This window comes from Pseudorca crassidens, chromosome 19 (assembly GCF_039906515.1).
Source record: "Pseudorca crassidens isolate mPseCra1 chromosome 19, mPseCra1.hap1, whole genome shotgun sequence".
Taxonomy (NCBI): domain Eukaryota; kingdom Metazoa; phylum Chordata; class Mammalia; order Artiodactyla; family Delphinidae; genus Pseudorca; species Pseudorca crassidens.
In genome coordinates this window covers 51,881,634-51,903,559 of record NC_090314.1, presented here as the reverse complement: position 1 = coordinate 51,903,559, position 21,926 = coordinate 51,881,634, and the positions used below count along the sequence as shown (strand labels likewise).

Sequence of the window (21,926 nt, the reverse complement as noted above, 5' to 3'; positions counted from 1 at the left end):
TTATTTCAGTGTGCTTATTATTTCTGCCTAGCTGTATGATGTTAGTGTTGAAGTATTTGCAGTAAGGCCTGGCTTTGTATTGATACATAAAGAACAGGTCTTCACGGACTTCCCTGGTGGCACAGTGGTTAAGAATCCGCCTACCAATGCAGGGGACACGGGTTCGAGCCCTGGTCTGGGAAGATCCCACATGCCGCAGAGCAACTAAGCCCGTGTGCCACAGCTACTGAAACCTGTATGCCTAGAGCCCGTGCTCCACAACAAGAGAGGCCACCGCAAGGAGAAGCCCGCGCACCGCAATGAAGAGTGATCCCTGCTCGCCACAACTAAAGAAAGCCCGGGCGCAGCAGCGAAGACCCAGTGCAGCACCACCCCCCAAAAAATAAATAAATAAATAACAGGTCTTCAGAATCCTTAGAGCTTCTTTGTGAATCTGAAAATTCAGAGCTCTAAAATTCAGAGCTCTAGACCCAAGCCATTGGCTTGCATATGTCATTTGTAAGAGTTTCCATTCCAAGAAAAATGCCTGTCACCAAGTATAGGGGACTAAGAGAGAGGTGAAGAAAAGGATATTTGCAACTCTGAATCCATATTAAAATTGTTAATGTTTATTCAAGTAAAAGAAGCTTAGTTTTTGTCAGGGTCCTTGCCTAAGGTTGAAGCCATCAGCTGTTGTGTTGCTTCAGTTTTGACTTGTGGCTCAAGTTGCACGGCTTCTCAGAGGTGCTCAGTACCTGGTCATGTTTTGCTTAGGGGTTTGCCGTTCTGCTTTCTGCGGTCTGGTTTTTCTTATTGTTCATTTTAAAATCTTTCCCTGTTATTTTGTCATATTTCTCAGAGTTCTCATAAACAGATGCATGTTTTTATACTGAGCTTTATTACAAATCTTTCAGGATCAGTTAAAGTATTTTTAAAGAGCACACGGTGTTAGGTATTGTGATGGTACGAAGCAGCGTGAGACCCGGGCAGCATGCTCTTAATTTCCCTAATCAGTATAGTATCTTAGGCTCTTAAACCCTTTCCATGACCTGAAGTGCTTCATGGGAACGAGGACCAGCGTGCCCAGACGTAACAGCCTCTTGGTGGTGGTGTGGGGGAGACAGAGATCTGACACTCAGCTTGCTTTGTCTGCTGTTTTAATGTTTTGCTGCTCTTTTTACTTTTGTGAAACAATTAATTAAAATTATCCCACTGTTTTTTTTTTAACATGTTGGGTAGGGTGGGCTGGGCTACCTACCTGCATTATTAATTTATTTTCTTTCTTTTTGGTTGTGTGGCTTGTGGGACCTTAGTTCCCTGACCAGAGATCCAACCTGGGCCCCCTGCAGTAGAAGCATGGAGTCGTAACCACTGGACCGCCAGGGAAGTCCCTATCCCACTGTTTTTTATTTCTAGCTTAGAAAAGTCAAGCAGTGGCCATTCACATTCCCTAAAGGGGAACAAGGATTTCATCACTAATGGAACTCCATAGAGAACTCAAACACTGTTTCGATATATTTTGCTTCGAATGTAACCTACATAGAAAAATCGGTTATAATTATAACATGGCTGCCCAGGTAAAGAAATACACCATTGTTAACCCAAAAGTATAGGAAATGTTCTGTGAACCCCCTGGCATGTTATCAACATTTTACCGATTTCTATCCATCTACAGATGGCTTTTTTAATTAAAAAAAAAAACCTCTCTACTGAAGTATACTACATACACAGAAGAGTGTATGTTTCATACATGTGTAACTCGATGAATTTTCACTAATAGGAACTCACCCATGTAATCATAACTCAGATTGAAAAACAGAAAGTTACCAGACTACCTGGGTAGCTTTTAAATGTGTTTTATGGCTCATACACCTATGAGAAGTTCATGCTTAGATGCAAACAGAGATACCATTTTCACCTGTCAAGGGGGTGGGGTTAGTGGCAGTGTCCACTGATGGCCGGGACACTCTCACATGCTGTCGGTCAGAGGCTGTCAGCAGGTGGCCTGACAGTGCCTTGCGTTGCTTTAGATGCCCTCTGTGCCCTTGGAGCCTGAGGTTTATGGATGGCGCCTGTGCCGTGGAGACGATTGTTGTCTTTAATTGGAAACTTTGGGAATAGGATACTAAGGAAGGAAGTCCTCCATGTGGTGGTGCTAGCCCTGAAGGCAGCGCTCAGCCTGCGCTGAGGTCTGTCTGCGAACAGACCCTGTGGGTGACACTGAGGGAACGTGTAGGCTGAGGGCCAACATGCAAGGTGTGGTCCTATTTTGTGGAAAGCAGAAATAAACCCTGGAGACATGTAGGTACCCCTTGGGGGAGGGAGGAGTCCCATTCTCACATTCCCGTGTTGGAATTGTGCACAGTGCTTTGTTGCTTCCGTGGCATGTGGAGGACAGGCAGGTGGGTGTGCTGCTCCTCTGGTTCAGTCTGGGCTTCTGTGAGTTCCCAGGTGATGACGGAACGAACAACACAGTGGATGGTGAGTGTCCAACTGTAGGAAAAGCAAGTATTATTGACATCTTACAGTGGGGCTGAAGGTAGTGTGGTTTTTTCATTTTAATAAACATTTGAGTGTTTGATAAATATTTGAATTAATCCTCATGGTACTCTCAGAGATAGATGCTGTCATCTGTTCTGTGGATGAGGAAACAGACACAGAGAGGTAACTGCTCTGCGGGATCGGATGCCCTCGTGCTGGGTGACGATGCTTGTTCTAACAGCCTGGCCTTCCTGGTGAACAGTGACTATCGCCTGAGGACAGGAGCTCGGGAACTACAAATGGGAGGAAAAGGAGGAAACTTCCTTACTCCTGTAATTGTTATATATATTGTGCTAGAAATTAAGGCCAGTGGGGTCTTAATCCCTTTCTTTTCTAGGCCTGGAGTTGATTATTCAGATCTCATGCTAGCGACAAAGGGGCAGCTGCGATTGTGGGCTTCCCATTCGTTGTATTCATGTGATTTGCTTGTTTTAATTACCTTTTTAATGTATGAAACTGGGTACTTGTTCATTAATTCCAACAAGTGTGTACTGAGGGCCTTCTCTGTATATACCAGGGACTCTTCTGGTCTCCAGGTTATAGCAGTGAACTGAGCTTTGTTCTACTGGAGGTTGTATCCTATTGGGGTGACAACAAGCAAAAGTGGGGTAACAGAATCATGTGGCCGGAGTGAAATGAAGAACAAGGCGGCAGCAAGGGCAGAGTGTGGGGCGGTCAGGAAACCCTCGGATAGGCAGCTGAGGGGTGGGAGGGGACCCCTGGGTAGTGAGCAAGAGGAGGAACGGACAAGAGGCAGGGATGTGGGGTCTGACCCACAGTGGGGTGGGGGCCTCTGGGGTATTAAAGTGGAGGGAGGACAGCATGAGAGAAGGACCTCGAGAAGGAAAGGGCTGTGCCCCGAGGGCAGCAGAGACAGAGGCTGGCCTTTTTGTATCTTTGAACGCCACGTGCAGATCTTGCTGTTTTAGAAACTCCCTGGCTACTGGCTGCAGACAGACTAGAGTAGGAACCTGAGAGAAGGGCTGGGCAAGAGATGTCATCAGAGGTAAGCAGGTGAGGGACATGCCTGGGGCACCTCCTTCTTGCGATGGGACCTTCCATGCACTGCGGGGTTAGCAGCATTCCTGCCTGGCCTCCACCTACTCAGTGCCAAGAGCACATCTCCAGATCCCAAGCCTGTCTCCAGACCCTTACCCAGTGTAGATTAAGTGGTATTTGAGTCTTTTTTGAGTCTCCTCTCCCGTTTTTTTTTTTTTTCTTGTTGAGCTGGTCTAAATGATGTTTTTGCTTACTAGTGTTTTTAAATCATGTGATGCCTCCTTTGTGTTTCCCTCATTAATCGACTTGTAACATGTGAGGTGAACTTGAAATGGGCTTCTCTCCGACTCTTCCATGCAAGTCGAGGCTCCAGTATGTTTGGGGACACTCGGGCTCTGCGACCTGTTGTGGATGGGGCATCCTGCCCACCGATCGGCAGATGGGCGCTGACAGTTGGCTTTTCTTTTTTAGGTGCACGTTCAGGTTCCCGAGCACAAACATCAAGATCACATTCACTGCCCTGTCCAGCGAGAAGAGGGAGAAACAGGAAGCGCCCGAGTCCCCCGTGAAGCCCGTGCAGGCTCACATCTCGCCGCTGACCATCAACATTCCAGACACCATGGCCCACCTCATCAGCCCCCTCCCCTCCCCCACAGGAACCATCAGGTACACAGCAGCTTCCATGGTAGACGGGGTCACCGTGGGGTCAGGGTGTGCATGTGCCAAGGTGGACATGACCCTGTCCAAATTTCAGTCCTTGCCTCTTGCTTGGGACATTCAGAAGCCATCGTACGTCACAGTAGTGGGCAGCAGCGCACAGCAACGTCTTCTCCCTTCCCTGGGGCTGACCTACATGGAGAGGGAGATGTTGAGGGCACTTAAAATATTGTTTAGTTTCTGAGCACTGTTTGCTCTTAGTTTCCTGCATATGAAACACAGTTCACAAATGTTCCTTGTTTTCACTTGGGATTCTTTTATCTGAGTGTAAGTTTAAAGGATAGATGATTTGTCTTATTGGTCTAAAATGTGAGGTGGGTTTTCAGTTGCATTTTGAGTTTTTTGGTTTCCTACAATTTCATGCAAATTCTGATGACTTACACTTTGGATTACTGAGTTTGACCACAGTGAGGTGACAAACTTGTTTGTCCTGATGTCCTAAGAGAGACTGGGAGCCTCAGGAAGTGGAGGATGGTGCCTTCAAGGCGTGCTCTCCACTGCATAACCCGCGCTTTCAGGGGGCAGTAGCTGAGGGTCAGGTCAGGAATTGCCTGGGACCAGCAGGCGTGACCCTGTCCTAGGGTCAGATGGTCGGTCCTCCTGTGTTCTGTTGGGTCTTAGAAGAGTGAAGTATGTATTCAGGCATCTTCTTCCATGTGAGTAATGTTAGACTTAGGTGCAAAAGGAACACATTTACTTCTCTTGAGAGCCAAGCTCCTACTGTCCAGGTGTGTCCACAGGGCATGGCTGGCAGGCAGAGAAGGCCTTGCCTCGTCCACTGGGACTGACCCCTACATGTAGCAGAGCAAGGAGGGCACAGAGGGAACACGGGCAGCTCTGGGTTGTAGCTTTTAGTCGGACACTTCTGTTTCTTATCTTAAAAACCAGCATGGACAGAAAGGTATCCTTCTGGAAAGGCCTGGAAGGAGTGTCGGGTAGACTCTGGCTGTACCCTTGCTTGGTGTTATGTGAGTGCAGCTGCTCCCGGGCCCCTTCTCTGCCCCCTGCCATGGCTGCTCTGCTGAGGATACTGCCTCTGTCTCTCCCACTTGGTTGAATTTGTCTGTATGTGAGTAGATGGACCAGGTGCACTTACCTGTGCACCAGGTAAGTGTGGCAGTGGGTAGGCAGAAGACAGCAGCCGGTGGCCCGATTTTTATTCAGCACCGTGTGAAAAGTGCACAGAATTCACAGAGGAAGAGGAGAAAGCCCGTGTTTACCCACGTGGGACAACGGCCCACAGTGGAAGCAGCAGCCTTAGGGTCAGATCACTGACACACTGCCTGGCCATGTGGAGACAGAAGTTCTGTGGGCGCTCAGGGAACTGGAGGTGGTTGGAAACTTTAGGGATTGGGTCAGGAGCTGATGCAGTCTCTCCTCACCCCCTGCCCCATCTTCATGCTGTTTTCCTTGCTCATCCCCTCTACATATCCCACCGCCAGCACTGAGCAGCAGAGCACCCCCCCTGTTGAGACAGCTCACGGTGGTGGAGCCCACCACCACCCAGCCAGTGGGGCCACTCACCACATTGGCCCTTCATTTATGTTAGCTAGTTTTAAATCATTAAGCAGGAGTTCCAAGAGTGTGGTCCTGCCATCTGTCTTGTTCCTCTCTCCCCAGTGCTTTAAGAGTTGTTCCTGGCATGCGGTAAACACTTGTTTCGTGGGTGAGTGCATATACTGACGGTGCATGTTCATGGTAGAGAGCCCAGTAGTGTTCAGGGGGTGGCAGGTAATAGTGTGTTGTTCCACCTCCTGGGCCCCTCCTTTCCAGTTCAGTTTTTTGGAGGTAACTACTGTTTCTTAGGTATTTTTTCCAGAAATTTTCTATACATTTGCAATACTTGACTTTTTTTTATCCAAAACATAAATGAGATCTAACCATACATACTGTCCTATAACTTACTGGATTTTTAAAACAGTCTTATCTTGGCATCCTTCCATTTCAGTAGCTTGTTCTCTTTTGTGAAGTATAATACTGTACAGAAAAGGGAGAGTAAGTTAAATACATAACTTGGTGAATTATCACAAGTGAATGTGGCTCTTAATCAGCAGAGATCAAGAATCAGAACATTCTCAGCATCATGGCCAAGCCCTACCTTGTGAAAAAAAAAAGTGCATGTTTGAAAACAGGTTCCTGTTTCTGATTTCTGGGTGTTCCCTGTGAGCCCGTCACAGCCTGCGTGTCTGTATCCACGGCCTCCTCCCCTCTTTGTGCGTCCTGTCTTCAGCCTCGCTGCTGTCCCCCTCTCTTCAGACTCCCCCTGACCTTTCCAGTGTAGCTGGAAGCCATGTCCTTTGTTGCAGCCTGTCCTCAGCTCCCTGGTGGGAGGGGGCGAGCAGAGCAGTGGTCTGTGTCCCTCTACTAGGCTGAGCCCTGGAGCCATCATGCATGGTTCTGTGTCCTTGGTAAGTTCCTAAGATGATACATGTGGAAGCAAATACCTGATTTCTTAGGGTGATCTTAAATTTCACAGAGTTAATGAGTCCATTTTTCCATGGAAAATGCTGAAGTTCTCTTACTTTTAAAATTTGTTTTCCTTGAAATAAGAGTCAGTTATTGAAACACAGTGTGATGTACGTTTTACCATAGACTAATAGGAGCAACCTTTTCTCGCCCACAGTGCTGCGAATTCCTGTCCATCCAGCCCCCGGGGAGCAGGGTCTTCAGGGTACAAAATGGGCCGTGTGATACCATCTGACCTCAATTTAATGGCCGACAACTCACAGCCAGAAAATGAGAAGGAAGCTTCAGGTGGAGACAGCCCAAAGGTAAATGTTTTATAGCCTCGAAACAGAACCCAGGGCCTGTTGGGGAGCCAGCTGTCCTCACTGCATTGCCTGCATGTCAAGGAACAACCCCCCAGGGCCTTTTGAGAAGTGCACGTCTGCACGGATGTTGGGTCATTGCTGAGCATGTTCTCAGTGCTGGGCACTAGAGATGCATTCTTTTGGTCATTCAGCACTGGGCCCTCCTTGGTGGCAGCTATGGGCCCAGGTGCTGAGAGCTTGAACCCTTGGTCCTCACAAGGTCACTGCCTGGTGTCCTAGGAGACCACTCTTGGGATTTAGTCCTCCTGTCCCAGATGGTGAAGGTTGCACACACACATGTCTGAATGTACATGTGAACACATATGCACACAAACACACACTTTAGAGAGGACACATCAGTCCCCCTTTTGGATGGTAATTATTATTATTATTTTTAAAAATTTTATTTATTTATTTAATTTATTTGGCTGCATCGGGTCTTGATTGTGGCATGTGGGATCTTCGTTGTGGCACGCAGGATCTTTCATTGTGGCACGCAGGCTGTTCGTTGCGGTGCGCAGGCTTCTCTCTAGTTGTGGAGCACAGGCTGCAGAGCGTGCAGGCTCAATAGTTGTGGCATGCCTGGGCTCAGTAGTTGTGGTGCTTTGGCTCAGTAGTTGCAGCACACAGGCTTAGTTGCTCTGCAGCATGTGGGATCTTAGTTCCCTGACCAGGGATCAAACCCACGTGCCCTGCATTGGAAGGCGGATTCTTAACCTCTGGACCACCAGGGAAGTCCCTGGATGGTAATTATTGATGGCCCACAATAGGACCCTGCCTATTTCTATTCTTTGACCCAGTAATACCCCTTCTAGGACTTCATTTAGGGGAAATGGACAAAAATCTCAAAACAAAAGTTCATATAAAACAGAAAATTGAAAGCAACCTAAATGCCCCTAACTGAGGGAAGAATGATTAAGTAAGGGGATATTATGTGGCATAGTTACTGATATGGACGTGCTCTTGATGTAATGCTACGTGAAAAAATAAAACCAGGCATAGTATTACTTTATGTATTTATAAAATGTGGTATATTCGTGTCATAGGACACGTCATAGCCATGGGAATGGATAAGCTGTGGCCGTGCACTGTCTCTCCACAGCAGCCAGGAGCCTCTTGCACAGGTGCTGGGCAGGGGCAGACACAGAGGGGCACCCTCTGTTGGATTCCATTTTTGTCCATAGTCCATTTGCCTGTTTAAAACCAGGCAAAACTAAACTGTTTCAAGATGCATTCTTAGATGGTAAAACTTAAGTCACAGTAAGGTTATGATTAGTATAAAATGTCAGGAGTAGTGGTGGCCTCTCTGGGAGGCAGCGGGGGATGAGGAAGCTACTGAGACGGGGGCTGTGTTCTCTCTTGACCTAGTGTTGGTTGTACTGTTGTTCACTTTACAAAAATTTGTTTTTACCTGATATGGATGTATTATGGGCTTTCCTGTCTGTGTTATGTTTTTCAATATAAAAAAGCTTTTTTAAAAAATTGAAATGTATAGAAGAAAGATAACAAGGAAACACAGCAGCATAGGCACAGTGAGGAAGGCTTTGTACTCTCACCTGGTGTGGACTCCAGCTCAGCCATTCCATTGTCCCTTTCCTGTAACTCAGCGTGAGCTCACTCAGGGGACAGACAGGGCAGAGCCTGGCCCAAGTGCTCAGGAAATATCAGCTATTTAAAAGTGGGTGCTGCGGACTTCCCTGGTGGCTCAGTGGTTAAGAATCAGCCTGCTAGTGCAGGGGACACGGGTTTGAGCCCTGGTCCGGGAAGATCCCACATGCCGCGGAGCAACTAAGCCCATGTGCCACAACTACTGAGCCTGCCCTCTAGAGCCCGCGAACCACAACTGCTGAGCCCGAGTGCCAGAACTACTGAAGCCCGCGCGCCTAGAGCCCGTGCTCCACAGCAAAAGGAAGCCACCGCAATGAGAGGCCCGCGCACTGCAACGAAGAGTAACCCCCACTCGCTGCAACTAGAGAGAGCCCGTGCACAGCAGCAAAGACCCAATGGAGCCATAAATAAATAAATGAATGAATGAGTGAATGAATGGATGGATGGGGTGCTAACAGACTTCCCTGGTGATCCTGTGGCTAAGACTCCCAATTCAGGGGGCCCGGCTTCGATCCCTGGTCAGGGGACTAGATCCCACATGAACTTAAAAGAGATCCCACGTGCCGCAACTAATAAAAATCCTGCGTGACGCAGCTAAAGATCCCGCACGTCACAACGAAGATCCCACGGGCCACACCCACATGCCACAATTAAGGCCTGGTGCAGCCAAATACATAAATATTTTAAAAAATAAAAAATGTAAATGAAAGTGGGGTGCTGGGATAACAGGTGGCTCAGTCTTCCAGTGCAGAGCACATGCCCACGGCCAGCTGTCAGGACTAAAGTTAGCCTTTAGTGAAGGTGAAGCCTGCATTCCGTTCTTTGGCACTTCACTCTCCTTCCTCACCCATCCTACAGTCCTCTGCTTGTCTGCCTATTTGTATTTATCTCTAAACAATATCTAAATTGTTCATTTCTAAACCTCATATAAGGAGTATCATCTTGAATGCATTCTTTTGCAGCTTACTGTTTACATAGCGTTACGTTTTGTGGTTTCTCCGTTGATATGTGTATTTCCCAGTTCACAGCAGAGGTGCACCGTCTCCCCAGTGACTTTGTGCATGTGTATGGGGTTCTGAGTTGTCACAATGGCAAAGAGCCACTGGTGGCTTTGAGTGTGCTGGGACCAGGAATGCCAACATCCTGTGGTGTGCATGGCAGCCCTGCACACCTGAATGATGCCTGCCCAAGTGCCTTGGACCCCGGTGTGGGAACCCTGCGTCTGGCTTCTGGTACTCTCCTCTGAGTGGGGTTTTCTTACAGGAGGAGCCTCTTGATGGACACTTGTTTCTGAGTGGTCCTCACTCTGGCGCTGGGGTGTTCAGCATTCTTGCCCCATCTCCTTGTGTGTATGAGGACCCCCACAGGGGCCTGAGAGAGGGTGGCTCACTCCACCCTTTGCCACCACTGTCCTGGCCCAGCTCTTCACTCGGCTGCTAGAGCCACGTGATGGGCCTCTGGCGTGGTTTAGTGTGCATGCTGTGGACCCTGCTGAGGGGAGGCAGCTTTTCTCATCTTCTTATTCTTTCCGTTTCTGCCATTTGGACTTTTTCCTTATGTGGTTTTAATGTTCTTTTTTATGCTGCTGTACATGCATCCATTTGCTTCCTCCCAATTTTCCAAATGCTTTCCCATCATATTATATTACTTTTTTTTCTTCCCCCTGCCACGTGGCTTGTGGGATTTTAGTTCCCTGACCACAGATCAAACCTGGGCCTTCAGCAGTGAGAGTGCAGTGTCTTAACCACTGGACTGCCAGGGAGTTCCCCCATCATATTAGATTACTTTTATAGGAAGGAAAACCAAGCATTATCATAGGAATGCTCAAAAATGTCAAGAATCTTGAATTTTAGTAAATTTAGTAAAAATTTTGATAATTTCAGTACTTTTTTTTTTTTTAACTTAAACACAGGATGATTCAAAGCCACCTTATTCCTATGCACAATTAATCGTACAAGCAATTACGATGGCTCCTGATAAACAACTCACCCTAAATGGAATTTATACGCACATCACGAAAAACTATCCCTACTACAGGACTGCGGACAAGGGCTGGCAGGTAAATCCATTTCAGTTGTTATTAAATGTTTCTGTTACATGTCTTGTAGATGCTGGTTGGCAAATGAGAAGAGAATTGAGCTGCTATGTATGTAGCTGGGGCACAGGTAGAATGAGATGAGTGAGGGCCTCTTGTGCCGAGAAAGGAAGAGGCCTGCTGTTGCCACGCTCTCTCTGACCTCCTTAGCGCAGAGTGGGAGGAATAGTGGTTCTAGAAGAAATCTCAGCACTGTTTCTTACTGTTATGGTCTCCATGGATGGGAAAGGTGTGGATCGTTTGAGATGTTTCTCTTGGACCAGTGCAGTTCATGTGTCTAAAGTGAGGGAGAGTTAAAAATCCTGTCCATCCATTTACTTTGGCATTCTTCTGTCTTCCTTAGCTATACGTCTGCTGACATATGTAGCTTTTTGAAGTTTGCACAGAGATGGTTTTCAAACTGTTTTACTGAGGAACCCTTTCTTCAAAAGATACCTCCTCCAGTTGGCCAGTGTACAGAGCAGATGAACACAGCGCTGCCCTGTTTCAGTTGTCTACCTGGACTTCCAGCCTATTCCTAGGCTGTCTGTGAATCCAGGCCTCCTCAGAGGACACTTTGAAATTGGTGCATAGTATTTCCATTGTTTGGCTTTTTAATTTAGTTTAATTTTTAAACCTCTACATTGTGTATGTTTTCCCTTGTTCTGCGTGTCTGTGTTATGTGTGGCCATTTACCAGGTGTTTAGCAGGACCTCACTAATTCAGACAGTATGGGAAAGGGTAAGTTTGAAGTATGGAATAGAAAAGCATCACAAAAGAGAGAAGAAACATACATTTACATATTCTGAATTTATTAAGTAACCAGGAGTGGCTACAGAATTCCTTTGAGGCTTAATGAGTAAACGATCCTTTGAAAAATGCATCTGTTGAACCATAACCATAATCAAGTGACGTGGGCGGGGTAGGGGGTAAGCCACTCTGTTTAACGGAAGGTAAAACCTTTTTTCTTCTACCTGCAGATGTATAAACATGTTGTAATAAAAAAGTGTTCCAGCCAAATCCTGACTGTTTCCTCTGTAAGGGGTCTTTAGTCGTGTAAAGACTAAAGGTACAAAATGAGACCTAGCCTGGCCTGGAGCATCTGTGCCCTGCCCGCCTTCCTGTTCACAGCAAGGTGGCATTTCTCAGTTGGCCGTGAGGGAAACAGTGGCTCGGGAGAACCCTTCCGTATCCAGCTACCTGGCAGTTCTCTTAAGATGATGTACAATTAGGTCCCAGCAGTACTTACCGTATTTTAATCTGTAACAGTGAGCTTGTGCTTCAAAGAAAACGAAAAACAAAAGAAGTGGAAGCAGACGACAGTCTATATCCATGTCTATGTCACACAGCTCCCTGGGCACAGGCAGGTGAGATCTGTCACACAGTCCTGTCCAGGAGCTGTGTGTAGAATTCTGATGATTTGAAATGCCAGTGAGCTGGGTTGTAATGGGAGTGAGTGTTTCTGAAAAGCCTGGCCAGACTTTCAGTGGTGTGTTTCCCTTCTGGTCGTATTTCCCTGTGCTTTGTAGCATCCATTTACGAGAGAACTGATTCCGTGCATCACAGGGTTTTCTTGCTAAAGAAGGCTGAAGGCTGAAGGGCGACCTCCTCCTGGCCTCGGGGTCCTGGGGAGTGAGTCAGGAGGGGCCGTGATCACAGAGAGGCGAGGCTTGCAGAGGTGACCCCTGAGTACTCTGATTGCTGCTGGCTCCTGAAGTGACTTCACAGCCCACTTAGAACTGAGAGTTATAAACACTCTCTTTACTGAACTGTCATTAACGCTTGTTTTTATTGAAACATCTTCTTTTCTGTCCAGATAAAGGTTCGTAAGGGTGACTGCGCCTCTTGCCTGTGTAAGGCTGTTCCTGGGACATTTCACACCTCCTGCTCCAGCTATTTTAGTGAGAAAGGGCTCTCTTGCTCCAGCCCTCCTTTAATTCATGGATATGCACTCAAATTCCTGTCCTCAGCAGTCCTTGCTCTCCCCAGCATGCCCGCATGTGTCCTTTTCTGTCATGGGACTCTCTGAGCTGCCCATCCTCAGGGACTGCACTTACAGACTCTACACGGAAGGCTCATTCCTAGTCCCTCTCTCCTGGCTGAAAACAAAAAGCCTTCTATTTTGCAACCTTGTTTCATAAAAGACCCATATCCTTTTTCTTTTGAGAAAAAACCCACAAATAACTGTCAACCAAAACAGCCCATTTTTCAAGTGTGGATTTGCAGACTGCATCCTGCCCTCCCCAGTGGGGCAGGGGAGATGGCAGTGCCATGCTTCTCGGAGCTCAGGTCCCGGTGATTGAGCCCCTTGCTCTGCCTCAGTTCCTAAGATGACGCCTGTGGACACTTCCCACCATGCCAATTCTGAGCACTTAATGGAAATCCATGGCTCCTTTCAGACTGACTTTTGGTATTTTGCAGTCTACCCATGCCAAAAGCTTTTTGATTAATCCGGAGCAAATCTGAGTATAAAGCAAGGTGGTCTGAGTAACACTAGCTGGAAAGATGGCATCTCTTTTGGTTGCATACTTATGCCAAAATGTTTTACTTTGTTATGACTTATAATTTTACCCTGCTCAGAATTGAGGTATTTGTTGTGACTGAAAAGTTTGAGAATTCTGGAGCTCTTGGCCTCTGAAAGGACCAGAGCTGGTTTCTGAAAGTAGAGGGAGTGACTTGTGCTCACCCACACCCTGCACACTGGACTCTCCTCTGGAAGGTCCTTCCCTTAAATTTCTTTACAAGTCCTACTATGCTGAATACACACTGGCAAATGCTCAGTGCTGAGTGGGACTAACAGACACAAACTGCCCATGAGAAGTGTAGGTTATGGGCAGGAAGGCTGGAGGCGCTCAGGGAGGACAGCACAGAGCAGGCACGAGTGATCAGCTCTGCGCCTTTCCCCTTTGTCAGCTGGGTTCTGGGAAGCAGCCCCTACTGGGGAGAATTTGGGGGAAAGAGAATGTGCACAGTATTGCAGATCCTTTTCTTCGTATTTAGTTTTAAATAATAACCTGCCTTCTCTCTGAATACTTTAAAATAATTTGAGTCACTGGAATTGAATCAGGGTGGTTTAAATGTATATAGCTTGGTTTGATCAGATTACAAAGGCCTTAATTACCTTAGAAATACAATTATTTATTCTATCTGTGTATACATTAAATATCTCTTATTACCTCTTCATGTTTTCTAGAGTCTTGTTGGCTGGAGAATCACAGGTGACCAGTAATTGGGCTCATTTGTCTGTGAGATTGTTGTCAGAGCGCAGAGGAAGTTAGACTCTCTTTTGATGGTGCAGACTGGGTTCTGTTACATTTTCAGAACAGAAAATAGCAACTCCCTGACCTAAGGACTTAACTGTACAGTTTGTCCGTGGTGTGAGGGTTAACGGAGCAGCTGTATTGCTGATCCTGGTTCTGACCTTTGTCAGTGGGTAGAAATCCTAGTGCCCAGTCCCCTGAAGTAGCACTTCCTGCCTCCAGATTCCCACTGTGCTGACCTCCCTTTCTCCTCCTAACAACATGCATGTGAACCTACTTCACCTAAGTCAGTGCAGTTCCAGCCTTCACTTGATGCTCGGCACCTCCCTTGTCACGTGTCACCTAGCACTGTGGCTTAGTGGTCACTTCTGAGCTCCCATCTGGGTGCCGGCCTCCCACGGTGCAGTCAGGAACTCAGGACCCTCACCCACAGTTCACAGTGAGAGTGTCCTCCAGTGTCATGATCTGGGCTGGCTTTTCTCAGCGTTTTTTCTTAGAATCTGCCTTCTACTCCACACCCGAAAGGTCTGAATGCAGATGGGGAAGGATTGCCTGCTCTGGCTTGATGGGGGCACCAATAACAGATTCGATTTTCTGGAGGGATTGGTAGGTGTTGGTTGGTTATCAGCCAAACCCTATGATAAAACGTCATAGCAAGTATCTGTGGTTATGCATGTATTCTAAATCTAATATACTACATCTGCTTCTAAACAGTCTCACAAATCACAGACATAGCTTAGCCTGTCGCTTCATGTTGCCAATGAGGTGACTGACATCACGGGCACTGGTGGTTCGTCATGGCCTGTGACTGGTCTGGTTCTTGAATAGTCCCTTGGATTGGCTGTAAAGTAGTATTTGACATATTTTGATTTCTGAGCCACCTCTGGGAATTCAGAATTTCAGGTCGTGACTAGCAGTTCTATTAGAAAGTTAGTTAGAGAACTTAGAAGTGATTTTTGGATAGCCAGAATTTTAGTTTGGGTTGAAACTTTATTAATTTTAAATTTAAGCATTAATGTAAATGCCGAAAGGATCTGAATGCAGGATTCCATCCAGCTTTTCCTGACCTTTCGTAGGTCTCAGATTTCGGTGCATCAGGGAGCTGTCCTCAAATCACATGTAAACTGTGAGCTGAGCTTTTTGTAATAGAAAGAATGGACTTAGGAATTGAGAAAAATTTTCTCAATGTGCCTCACAATATTATTTTGAGAATCAAAGTATATAGTTCTTTTACGGGCAGATGGTGTCAATAATATTTCTAAACTTTGGCTCATTTTTTCTCCTTTGCTGGTTTGCCAAATACTTTATGCTGGATTAATTCATTTTAAAGGCTGTGACAGTTTCTATAAGCTAATTTTGTGCTCAAAAAAGTATTTTAAAGGAATAGTGGATCTCAGCGCTGTCCTTCTCCAAACAGGGAGAGGTCACAGTGATAGCCCTTGATTTCCTACCTGGTAAAAAGGTGGAAGTTGACGTTTTTCCTGTTGGAAATAGCCTCTTTCTGTGTGGTGTAGATTTCTCACCCCTTCCCCATTCCCCAGTTCCCTTCCTTGCCTCCTGGTGCCCATCCTGCCATGCTGTTCACAGTGCCCTGTGTCCTTGTGTCTTGTCCTCTGTAGAAGCCACGTCGCAGCCTCTGAGTAGTCACCCCCGCAGCTCCTCCTTCACTTTGGGGAGGGCCGGTTCCTTCCAGCACAGAGCTGCAGGACCTTTGCAGGGCACTAAAACTGGGGCACATTTTTATTTCTCAGCAAAGAAATATATGAATTCTACGTATTTTTTTATGTTTCATAGAATTCAATTCGCCACAATCTCTCTCTGAATCGTTATTTCATCAAAGTACCACGTTCCCAGGAAGAACCAGGCAAAGGCTCATTCTGGAGGATAGACCCTGCCTCTGAAAGCAAATTAATAGAGCAGGCTTTTAGGAAAAGACGGCCTAGGGGCGTGCCTTGCTTTAGAACCCCTCTGGGACCGCTCTCCTCTAGGTAAGGAAAAAAGACAAACAAAAAGACCTCATTTAATGGTCAGTAAATTTACCTTTGACGTATTGGTAAATTTTCCTTTTGAAAATGAAGGAATTACCAAATGCATTATGATTAAATGTTGGGTTGGGGATTTGGGAAAAAAAAAAATGTTGGATGCCACCCATGTATTTTTGTTTCTAGTGGTCTGAAACAATTCAGATTATAAAGTTTTACTTAAATTTCATTCCTATGTAACACTGTTGCTTCGTTGAATGCATATTGTCAATATGATGAGTCGGCAATATCACGATGCCACGTTGATGAATCATGTTTTTTCCTTTTTCTTGGATGTGAAAAGCTCTTTAAAGCTACATCTTAGCTGCTTAAACTCAAGATTGGTTTATACAGTGTTAACTGCCTGATTTTAAAATCCATATTTTTAGCTCCATTAGTAGATTTCTGTTTTTAAACAAAAAAAAGAAATGACTGTAATGTTAAGTCTTGAGCCCCAGCCGGCTCGCACGCTGCTGGCTCCTGCTGCCTGGCTGTGGATGGGAGCTTTAGGGAAGCAACCAGTCCCGCCCCATGCTGTGCGGCCTGTGCTGGGTGTGGAGCAGCGGCGCCCTGCATACAGTGGCTCTGTCACAGCCATGCCAGCCTCACTAAGTGTCCATCTCAGGTCACAGGCATCACACCTAAAGTAAGACTTAAGGAACTGTAGTTGGTTGGCAGAAGACAAATGACACCTTTGTTTTTGCAAAATACACCTATTAAAACAAGGCAGCTTTATGAGTGCTTTACCTGTAAAAATCCACTGTCTTCTTTTTGGTCATACAGAAGTGCCCCAGCCTCCCCCAATCATGCTGGAGTGCTGTCTGCTCACTCCAGTGGCGCCCAGACCCCTGAGAGCCTGTCGAGGGAAGGTTCACCAGCCCCTCTGGAGCCCGAGCCTGGTGCCTCACAGCCCAAACTCGCTGTCATCCAGGAGGCACGGTTTGCCCAGAGTGCACCAGGTGAGATGTGCAGAGGGCAAGTGTGGTGGGAGAGGGGTGGGTCAGATGAGCATGTGAGCCAGTCTCATCAGAGAAGAAATAGCAAGAGGCCTTGGATCCTTTGCACCTTGTGCCTGATACTTTCTGCATAGTACCTGAATGTTATTTTATAGGCTCTGAAAAATTAATTGCACTGTGTTAAAAAAAAAATCAGTCAACTTTTATGACTCTGTATGTAGGTGCCTGAAAAATTTTAGAATTAACCCGTTTCTTAGTTGCTTCATCATTCAAAAATCTATGAGAAAGATTCCCCTCGTAAAGAAATAGCATAAATTAGACAAAGTAGACATTAGCAGCAAAAAAAATGTCTATTTAATGAATAGGTGAGCATTTCTCAGTGTACTTATAAAAGTCGCAATGTAGAATAAAAATATGTGCCCTGGGGAATTAAAAAAAAAAAAAGTGTGAAAATGTGTCCAAAGTAATTCTGTCATGGTTCCTAGTTGGTTGGCAAAATGTGCATTTTGGTATATTGGGATTCCTGGCCGTGCTGGCAACACCCCCTGCCAGCCCCCATTCCTGTTGCTGGAGCCTAAACGCCCAAATCAGAAAGAACAGAGACTGGCAGAGCTGCTGGCTGCCAGCTCTGTCTCCACACTTCCTGCTCCTCTGCACCTATCATAAGATGGAGACTCTGATCTTGGGGAACATGGCCCCCTCCTTCAGGCTTCATTGGGCAGCTTCTTCCCATATCCTGTGTTGAGGTTTTCTTTTTCATGATGAGAGAACTGTGGGAAGAGGTGTTGTAAGAAATCTGAACAGGCATTTCCCTGGTGGTCCAGTGGTTAAGACTCCGTGCTTCCACTGCAGGGGGCCCGGGTTCGATCCCTGGTCAGGGAGTACTGCGTACCGCATGGTGCAGCCAAAAAAAAAGAAAAGAAATGTGAACAAAGCAGAGATTGCCTTTTTAGCAGTTAGACATACATTAAATATCCCCATTAAATATGTCATTTCTTTCATCATGAATGACTTTATTATTACCAGGCGAAAGGGCCATGTCCTGTTTTCTTAAATCAGTCTGCATGTTGCTAGTGAGGGGTCGTAGTTAGTTGGTTTGGGATGTATGAGCCTCACCTCCACTCCCGTCCTTGGTAGGCTCACCTCTGTCTAGTCAGCCCGTCTTAATCGCCGTGCAGCGACCACTGCCACCGACGATCAAGCCTGTTACCTACACTGTCGCCGCCCCTGTGACCACCTCGACCTCCCAGCAGCCCGTCGTGCAGACGGTTCATGTCGTCCACCAGATCCCAGCGGTGTCTGTCACCAGCGTGGCCGGACTGGCCCCGGCAAATACGTACACCGTCGCAGGACAGGCTGTGGTCACTCAGGCGGCCGTGCTGGCCCCCCCTAAGGCAGAGCCACAAGAGAATGGAGACCACAGAGAAGTAAAAGGTGAGCAGCGGAAGCAGTCACTTCGGGCAGCTTTTCAAGCTCTTAGAAACCCGCCAGCCTCATTCATCCTGACCCCCTTGCTGCTAACATGTTATGTAATGTTGTGCTGGAGCAGGGCTGTTCGCCGCCTGGTTTGTTGTACTTCAAACTAGTGAGATTTCTGTAAGCTACCCAGTAATATTAGTTGGTGTCATTTTTTCTCTTTTCCTTTTCTTTGAATTTAGTGAAAGTAGAACCTATTCCTGCGATTAGCCATGCCACACTAGGTGCCGCTGGCCGGATCATTCAGACGTCACAGACCACCCCTGTCCAGACGGTCACCATAGTGCAGCAGGCACCTCTAGGTCAGCACCAGCTTCCAATAAAAACTGTAACACAAAACGGGACTCACGTGGTGCCAATCCCCGCCGCCATCCACGGCCAGGTGAATAATGGTAAGCAGTGTCCTCCATGGGTTACTGGGTGCTAACAACTTGAGCAAAGGTCCTCTGCTGTCCTTTTATGGAGCGTGGTGTTCAAGGTTTTCATTCTGTTACAATTTTAATTTTTTTGTCTGAAGAAATGTTTGCATTTGTAAACTATAGGAAACTGAATAGTGCTATAGGATACCAGGGAATTGGCTGTGGGAATTGGCTCCCATGTGATTCCCATTGGAGGAGCCATCTGAAGAGAGAAGCATTTCTAAATATAGTAAGTCCCCTACATATGAACAAGTTCCATTCCAAGAGCGCGTTCTTAAGTCCATTTTGCTCGTAAGTCCAACAAAGTTAGCCTAGGTACCCAACTAACACAATTGGCTGTATAGTACTGTACTGTTAATAGGTTTCTAATAACTTTTCGTACATATAATACATAAAAAACAAGCAAACACCAAAAAATAAAACATTTTTAATCTTACAGCACAGTACCTTGAAAAGTACAGTAGTACAGTACAACAGCTGGCATACGGGGGCTGGCATGGAGTGAACAGGCAAGAAATGTTACTGACTGGAGAAGGGAGAGGAGGTGGGAGATGGTAGAGCTGAAGGATCAACAGCAATAGGAGACGGAGGGCAAGCTGCAGTTTCACCCACGCCTGATGTAGATGGAATGCACATTTTCATCTTGAAAGTTTGCAACTTGAAGGTTTGTATGTAGGGGACTTGCTTATCTAGAGAGATGAAAATACTCCCACCTTTTGTAGACATCTGGGTGTGGCCTAGAAGCAACCTGGGGGCTGTCACAGCTGATCTGTCCAATGGCGGTGCCCTCCCCTGGGGCACGGGTGTGCTTGAGAGTATCTGATGGTGGAAGGGGAGAATGTTGGTCTCCTGTTCTCTTTGCTCTGAAAGCCCTCTGGAGCCCCGTGCACATAGCTCCCACGGATGTTCTGACATGGACGAGCCTAAGGGAGCCTGGCTTTTAAACCAGAGGACAGAGAACCTTCTTCCACCCAGTCCTGTGGAGCAGTGTGAAGGGTAGGAGTCCAGCTGGCTGTTAAGTCAGCTCAGGAGTTTGGGCTCCTTGGAACTGGTGTTTAGACATCTTTGCAGTGAGGCTTCACCCAGGCATGTGGAGTGTGCTTGCTGTCCACACACGTGGGCTGTCGTGATTCAACTACAGGACTCCAAGCAGTAGAATCAGAAGCTACTGGCTCAAAGTAGCTCTCTGTGCCCAGAGAAAGTTTCTTGGAAAGAGGGTGGGGAACAGAAGGCTTAATAGTGTTGACCTCTGAATCCTTCCTTACTGAGCTATTAAGGGACAGAGACCTGGGACAGACACCTCATGTGATTCCGCTTCCCCCTTGCTCCTCCCCAAATTTAATGGACGAATAATATCTGCAACCTTTTCTAGGGAAGACTAACCACTGAGAGTTTTTTGTTTTTAAGTAATAGGTAACCTGCCACTTGTGGATAAATTGAGAAGTTTGCAACCAGTTGCCCATTTAAAATGCTTTCTTCCTCAAGCCTGGTGTCTCCTAAGTAACTAAGAGTTTTTCAGGCCTCATTCTTCTTTTCTTCATGAATTACTTGGTTGTCACAGGTGGTCCAGATGTGGCAAACCTGGTGGCCCTGTGTGTGGCTGTGAGCAGGTGGTGTCAAGAGGTGGACAGTCTATTTCTGGTCAGAGCCGTTCTTCCCTGTCTTAAGCCATGGTGTAGGCTGTTGATTCCCGGATACCATGTGCCTTAGAATCACTCAAGGGCTCCCTCCCACAGTCCCCAACTGAGCAGGTCTGGCCTGGGACCCTAGAATGTACATTTCTCACATGTTCCAGACCTTCTGAGAACTGCTGTGCAGGTCAGGGCCCTTTTATGGCCACCTGTCTAAGGAGTTTGAGAAACTGTGTATCCCTTTCACATATTTAAATTGGTGTCTAAAATTTTTCTTTATAAATTTAATAAGCAAGGAATTAAATTTTCCACTATTGAAAATACTGATGTTTTATTTTAAAATATTTTTTTTAATTTTTATTTTTGGCTGTGCTGCACAGCTTGCAGGATCTTAGTTCCCCAACCAGGATTGAACCTGAGCCCTCAGCAGTGAAAGTGCGGAGTCCTAACCACTGGACCACCAGGGAATTCCCAATACTGATGTTTTAAAATAAAACTTACATTATTCTTTTAAACGTGCTCCTGGCTCTGAATACTGCTCTGATTTGATGCCCCTTCTCACCCACATATCAGCACACAGACAAGCAGGCTCGCCAATCCTCGTGGCTCAATCCCATGTCCCCCACAGATTTTGTGCTAGTGCCACATACTTTATGCTTAAATGTCATTTACTGAGTACATATTTTCTTTGCAATAATAAAATGGAGAAATATTAAAGATTTAATTGTCTGTGACTATAAGGATTCACTTATCAATTGTTATAACTATAGAATTGATCAAAACCAAACTTATAATTCTTTAAAAATTGTATTTGGGAATTCCCTGGTGGTCCAGTGGTTAGGACTCTGCACGCTTTCACTACCATGGACCCAGGTTCAATCCCTGGTCAGGGAACTAAGATCCTGCAAGCCGCATGGCACAGCTAGATAGGTAGATAGATAGATAGATAGGTAGGTAGTATTAAAGATGCATTTTTCAATATATCTGGGCTTTAAAGAAAACCACACAATTATTGTATTATATTGACAATCACTGCTGGGAACAGTAGGCAAAGTGCTGGGTAAGCCCTGAGAAACCTTGTTCCCACTCAGAAGAAGGAAGGGTAGAAGAAATGCTAAAACTCCTTCCAGTTTTAGTCATCTTTTAGTGGGAGTTATCTGTTAGTGGGAAATTTTATTGGTTCTCCTTGAATTTAGTCTCAACCTTTTACTTAGAAATCACTTGGTCTAGAAGAGGATTTGATGTCTAGTCAGTAGTAAGTCAGGTCCACAGTGCCAGTGTTCCACTCTTCCTTTGTTTCATGCTCCATCTTGACATTTGCATCCCCAAAAGCAGCCCAGTTGAGTGGGTGAGAGAGAGGCTGTTGAGAAAGGGGAGGAGGGAGGAGGTGGCAGATCAGCTTATAGAAAGATTCCATGGGCAAGTAGAGACTCTG

The 21,926-nt window shown here is 46.3% G+C and overlaps 1 protein-coding gene across 2 annotated transcripts in view; it reads left to right on the top strand.

The window, feature by feature from the left end:
- The window catches only part of FOXK2 (forkhead box K2), a 67,873-nt gene that overhangs the window by 37,833 nt on the left and 8,114 nt on the right, over positions 1 to 21,926 (top strand). For both annotated transcript variants that reach the window (XM_067715610.1, XM_067715609.1), the window contains exons 2-8: positions 3,991 to 4,185; positions 6,860 to 7,007; positions 10,567 to 10,713; positions 15,783 to 15,976; positions 16,793 to 16,968; positions 18,103 to 18,399; positions 18,624 to 18,833. In XM_067715610.1, coding sequence (XP_067571711.1) covers positions 3,991 to 4,185; positions 6,860 to 7,007; positions 10,567 to 10,713; positions 15,783 to 15,976; positions 16,793 to 16,968; positions 18,103 to 18,399; positions 18,624 to 18,833 — 1,367 coding nt within the window. The remainder of the gene's footprint in view (positions 1 to 3,990; positions 4,186 to 6,859; positions 7,008 to 10,566; positions 10,714 to 15,782; positions 15,977 to 16,792; positions 16,969 to 18,102; positions 18,400 to 18,623; positions 18,834 to 21,926) is intronic.